The sequence below is a fragment of the Somniosus microcephalus genome, chromosome 6 (genome assembly GCF_052327205.1).
Source record: "Somniosus microcephalus isolate GS21.2 chromosome 6, FLI_Smic_1.0, whole genome shotgun sequence".
Classification (NCBI taxonomy): domain Eukaryota; kingdom Metazoa; phylum Chordata; class Chondrichthyes; order Squaliformes; family Somniosidae; genus Somniosus; species Somniosus microcephalus.
Genome location: NC_140992.1, coordinates 618,307 through 624,306, shown reverse-complemented (window position 1 = coordinate 624,306; position 6,000 = coordinate 618,307). Strand labels below are relative to the sequence as shown.

Genomic DNA, 6,000 nt, shown 5'->3' with positions numbered 1-6,000 from the left:
ATCAGTATAACTGCAGTCACTTTCCCTCCCTTTTGTACTGTATACTCTCGTGTCCCCTCTCCCCCCCCACCGCCCCCTCCTCCTTTCCCTCTTTCCCTTCCCCCCTCCCCCCTGGGACCTTCCCCCTCCCGCCCTCCCCTCTGCCCACTCACCCACCTCTCCCTCCCCCTACCTCCCTTCCCTCTTCCCTGAACTTGCCCCATCCTCTGAACCCTGAACTTGCTCCATCCTCTGAACCCTGAACCCTAAACTCGCTCCATCCTCTGAACCCTGAACCCTAAACTCGCTCCATCCTCTGAACCCTGAACTTGCCCCATCCTCTGAACCCTGAACTCGCTCCATCCTCTGAACCCTGAACCCAAAACTCACCCCATTCTCTGAACCCTAAACTCGCCCCATCCTCTGAACCCTGAACCCAAAACTTGCCCCATCCTCTGAACCTTGAACTCTAAACTCATCACATCCTCTAAACCCTAAACCCTAAACTCCCCCCATCCTCTGAACCCTAAATTTGCCCCATACTCTGAACCCTGAGCTCCCCCATTATTAACCCATTTATTCCGGGATTCCAATCCAGCTGCATTTCTCCTCCCTTTTTTTTAATATTGCCATCATTGTTGATAGAGTGAGATGAAGTTGAGTGGGAGGAGGCTCGTTTGGAGTATAAGCATTGATCTGTTGGGCCGAATGGCCTGTTCCTGTGCTGTGGACTCAGTGTGACTCGATCTAATCATTGGCAGTCACACTTCGTCACCCTCTGTTCTCTCAGTTGGGTTGCAAAGGAAATGAGAATTCCAATTTGTTTACTCATTTATGGGATGTGGGCGTCGCTGGCAAGACCAGCATTTATTGTCCATCCCTAATTGCCCTGAGAAGGTGGTGGTGAGCCACCTTCTTAAACCGCTGCAGTCCGTGTGGTGAAGGTACTCCCACAGTGCTGTTAGGTAGGGATTTCCAGGATTGTGACCCAGCGACTATGAAGGAATGGTGATATATTCCCAAGTCAGGATGGTGTAAGAACATAAGAACGTAAGAAATAGGAGCAGGAGTAGGTCATTCGGCCCCTCGAACCTGCTCCACCATTTAATATCATGGTTGATCTTCTACCTCATCTCTACTTTCCTGTACTATCCCCATATCCTTCAATTCCTTTATAACATCCCAAAATCTATCGACCTCTGTCTTGAATATACTAAATGACTGAGCCTCCACAGCCCTCTGGGGTAGAGAATTCCAAAGATTCACCACCCTCTGAGTGAAGAAATTTCTCCTCATCTCAGTCCAAATGGCCAACCCCTTATTCTGAGACTGTGACCCCTGGTTCTAGACTCCCCAGCCAGGGGAAACATCCTCCCTGCATCTACCCTGTCAAGCCCTTCAAGAATTTTGTATGTTTCAATGAGATCACCTCTCATTATTCTAAACTCTAGAGAATATAGGCCTAGTCTACTCAATCTCTCCTCATAGGACAATCCCCCCATCCCAGGAATCAGTCTGGTGAACCTTCGTTGCACTCCCTTTATTGCAAGTATATCCTTCCTTAGGTAAGGAGACCAAAACTGTGCACAATACTCCAGGTGTGGTCTCACCAGAGCCCTATATAATTGCAGTTGTAGGAGTCTCTGCACTCCTAGCAAAGAATCTATAAACTCACTGGAAGTTAACAAACTGAGTTTAATGTATTAAAACTTTACAAAACAAGAAAATGCAGGAGAAGCTCAAAACAGGTCTTTTCTCTATCACTCCACACGAGGACTGGCTGGCCAAGCCCGCTACCTCTGACGTCATGATGTCATCACGTTTCCCGCCGTTGGGGACGTCACATGACCCACGTGATGACGTCATCGCGTCAGATCACGATTTTGTCGATCTAGCTCTGTTTAACCAGAGCCAACATTGAAAGGTAATAAACATGATTAAAGGCAATTATACAAGTCACTGTGAGAGTCTCTTAGTGGCTTTGCCACATACGCCCCCCCAGAATTGTCTTTAACGAAAAGAGTCAATCGCTGAGGAGGTCGGACAAGTCTGTTGGACCAACTCCTAAATTCCCGGAGGGGAAAACGCTGAGCAGGTGGCGAGCTGGTAGGTAACACGGCGCTGTCAGGTGTGGCGGCGGCCAGTGGCCGGCAGCCGGCTGCGGCGCGGAGGCTGCACCAGCTCGATCAGTCGTTCAAGGTCCAGGTGCGCAGGCTTGAGGCGATCGACAGAGATGTGATCCAGCTTGCCCCTGACGTCAATCACGAAACTCTTGTCCCCTGCCTGCAAAACCTTGAAGGGCCCGGCATAAGGAGGTGCGAGTGGGGTACGATGGCCGTCTTGGCGCACAAACACGAACTTGGCTTTCGACAACTCCCCCGGGACGTTGGACGAAGGCAAACCGTGCTGTGTGGTCGGAACTGGGCGGAAACAGCGGGCCACATCCCGGTGGGTCTCTCTTTGCCTGGCCGTGGACCATGGTCACGTAGGGGATGGCAGGAATTCACCCGGGCCTCGAAGCAGTTGCCCGTAAACCATCTCCGCCGCCGACGACTGGAGATCTTCCTTCGGCGCCGTGCGGAGTCCTAACATCACCCACGGCAGTTTGTCGACCCAGAATGCATCCAGCAGGCTGGCCCTGAGCGACGCCTTCAAGGAACGGTGGAACCGCTCGCACAAGCCGTTCGCTTGCGGGTGATAGGCCGTAGTGCGGTGGAGTTTAACGCCCAACACGGAAATCACCTCATTCCACAGTTCGGACAAAAATTGCAGCCCCCGATCCGACAAAATATCCGCAGGGACACCAAAACGGGCTACCCATGATGAAACAAAACCTCGAGCAACATCTGCAGAGGTGGTGGACATCATGGGGACTGCCTCCGGCCACCTCGTGGTGCGATCCACCATCGTCAAAAGGTACGTAAAGCCCCGGGAAGGTGGAAGCGGGCCCACTAAGTCGATGTGAATGTGATCAAATCGCCGCTCCGGAACCTCAAAGGTGACAAGCGGGGCCCTGATATGCCGCTGCACCTTGGCCCGTTGGCAAACAACGCAAGTGTTCGCCCAGTCTCTGACGTCTTTGCGTATTCCCCTCCATACGAATTTGGAGACCAGCAGCTTTTGCAATGCCCGCACTCCAGGATGCGATAGGCCGTGTATGGCGTCGAAAACCGCTCGGCGCCATTTAGACGGAACGATCGGACGGGGTGCACCCAGCGAAACATCGCAGAGCAGAGTAGTACCTGCGGAATGGAACGGCACATCCCTCGGCTGGAGGCTGGTTGGAACCGAACGAAAACCCTGGGTCTCCGGGTCGGCCGCTTGGTCAAGCACCATCTGTGTGTAGTCAATGCCCAATTGGACGGCCTGGACGGCGGCACAGGAGAGGCAATCGGCGACGACGTTGTCCTTACCGGCCACATGCCGGATGTCGGTGGTGAACTCCAATATGTACATCAGCTGCCGTTGCTGCCGAGCCGACCATGGTTCCGCAGACTTGGCCATTGCGAACATCAATGGCTTGTGGTCAACAAATGCGATGAAGCGTCGTCCTTCGAGGAGGAAACGAAAATGGCGGATGGCCTACTCCTGCTCCTATCTTCTATGTTTCTATGTTTCTAAAACAAAGCCAACAGCTCTCGATCGAAAGTACTGTACCGGCGCTCATGCCGTTGTAGCTGGCGGCTAAAAAAGGCCAGAGGTTGCCACGCGCCGTCGACCCACTGCTCCTGGACGGCCCCCACCGCGTAGTCTGATGCGTCCGTCATGAGGGCGATGGTGGCTTTCCTCATTGAAAGGTAATAAACATGATTAAAGGCAATTATACAAGTCACTGTGAGAGTCTCTTAATGGCTTTGCCACACAGTAAGACTTCTTTACTCCTGTACTCAAATCCTCTTGTAATGAAGGCCAGCATAACTGGGGGTTCTTGTGCATGAAACACAAAAGGTTAGCATGCAGGTACAGCAAGTAATCAAAAAGGCAAATGGAATGTTGGCCTTTATTGCAAGGGTGTTGGAGTATAAAAGCAGGGAAGTCCTGCTACAACTGTACAGGGTATTGGTGAGACCACACCTTGAGTACTGCGTACAGTTTTGGTCTCCTTATTTAAGGAAGGATATACTTGCATTGGAGGCAGTTCAGAGATGATTCACGAGGCTGATTCCTGAGATGAGGGGGTTGACTTATGAAGAAAGGTTGAGCAGGTCGGGCCTATACTCATTGGAATTTAGAAGAATGAGAGGTGATCTTATTGAAACATATAAGATTCTGAGGGGGCTCGACAGGGTAGATGCAGAGAGGATGTTTCCCCTCGTGGGGAAATCTAAAACTCGGGGCATCGTTTCAGAATAAAGGGTTGCCCTTTTAGAACTGAGATGAGGAGGAATTTCTTCTCTGAGGGTCATAAATCTGTGGAATTCTCTGCCCCAGAGAGCTGTGGAGGCTGGGTCATTAAATACATTTAAGGTGGAGATAGACAGATTTTTGCAAGATAAGGGAGTGAAGGGTTATGGGGAGCGGGCAGGGAAGTGACTTTGAGCCCAAGATCAGCCATGATCTTATTGAATGGCGGAGCAGGCTCGAGGGCCAAGTGGCCTATTCCTGCTCCTATTTCTTATGTTCTTAATACTCCAGGTGTGGTCTCACCAGGGCCCTATATAATTTCAGTAAGACGTCTTTACTCTTATACTCAAATCCTCTTGTAACATACCATTTGCTTTCCTAATTGCTTGCTGTACCTGCATGTTAACTTTCAGTGATTCGTGTACAAGGACACCCAGGTCCCTCTGAACACCAACATTTCCCAATCTCTCACCATTTAAAAAATACTCTGCTTGTCAATTTTTCCTACCAAAGTGGATAAATTTACATTTCTCCACATTATATTTATTTTGCCATGTTCTTGCCCACTCATTTAGCCTGTCTATATCCCTTTGAAGCCTCTTTGCATCCTCCTCACAACTTACATTTCCACCTAGCTTTGTATCATCAACAAACTTGGATATATTATATTTGGTCCCTGTTAAGTCTGTGTGTTCTAGTTGTAATTACTAACACAGACTACAAGATTAAAGTTCAACAGGTCTTTACTGGTTGGAGGTCAAGACTATACTAAATACAATATTACTACACAGTGCTTATATACCGGTGGTCACCACCGGTATTACGTATACAGCAGCCAGAGAAAGTAGTACATCTCTTAAGGTGGAACAGGCTTAAGTTCTCTTAAGGTGGAACAGGTTACATACACCACAATCCTCCCTTTTTAGCTTAACAGTCATATCCCCATTTAACATAACATAATAACATATATAACTTCAGGTATAAACAGTTCAAAGGTTCAGTCTCTCAGGAGGCCTTCTGATTCGGTTTGGATAACGCCTTTCAGTGGTCTCTGATTCCTGTTGCTGAGGTGACTCCTCTAGTTGGTCTCCCATGCATTGGGTGTTATCATCATCGGGTACATTCCCTGCCAAGGTAGATGCTTCAGGTTCATTAACGTCTTCCACAGTTGTCTCTGTTGCAACCATGGGTTCGACCCTTGCTCTCGATTCTACCAGTTGATCCGCATGACGCCTTATCACATTGTTACCAATATCTACTGTGTACATCAGAGGTCCTTGTCTGGCCCGAATTGTTCCGGACTGCCATTTTTCGTTTCCATAGCCCCTTGCCAACACTGGTTGTCCTACGTCGAAACTTCGAGTGGTCTTGTTATTAATATGCCGGAACTGTTTGTTTTCCACTTCCCTCCGCACATTTGGTTTTAACAAGTCCAATCTGGACCGCAGCCTCCTGTTATAAAACATCATGGCAGGACTTTGGTTAGTCACTGCATGAGCGGCGTTTCGATATGCCATTAGGAAATTGTCCACCTTGTGCTGTAGCGGAATCTGATCATCGTTCATGGCCTTTATTGCCTTTTTGAATGCTTGGACAAATCTCTCGGCCAACCCGTTTGTCGCCGGATGATATGGGGCAGAGGTATAATGTTTCACCCCATTCTTCTTTAAGAATTTT

General features: G+C 49.3%; 1 protein-coding gene across 1 annotated transcript in view; it reads right to left on the bottom strand.

The window, feature by feature from the left end:
• Positions 1–2,103: 2,103 nt before the first annotated feature.
• Positions 2,104–6,000, bottom strand: part of LOC147115365 (leucine-rich repeat-containing protein 34-like) — a 95,891-nt gene continuing 91,994 nt past the window's right edge. Inside the window, exon 10 of the mRNA XM_085989557.1 lies at positions 2,104–2,230. Within this exon, the coding sequence (XP_085845683.1) occupies positions 2,104–2,230 (127 nt within the window). The remainder of the gene's footprint in view (positions 2,231–6,000) is intronic.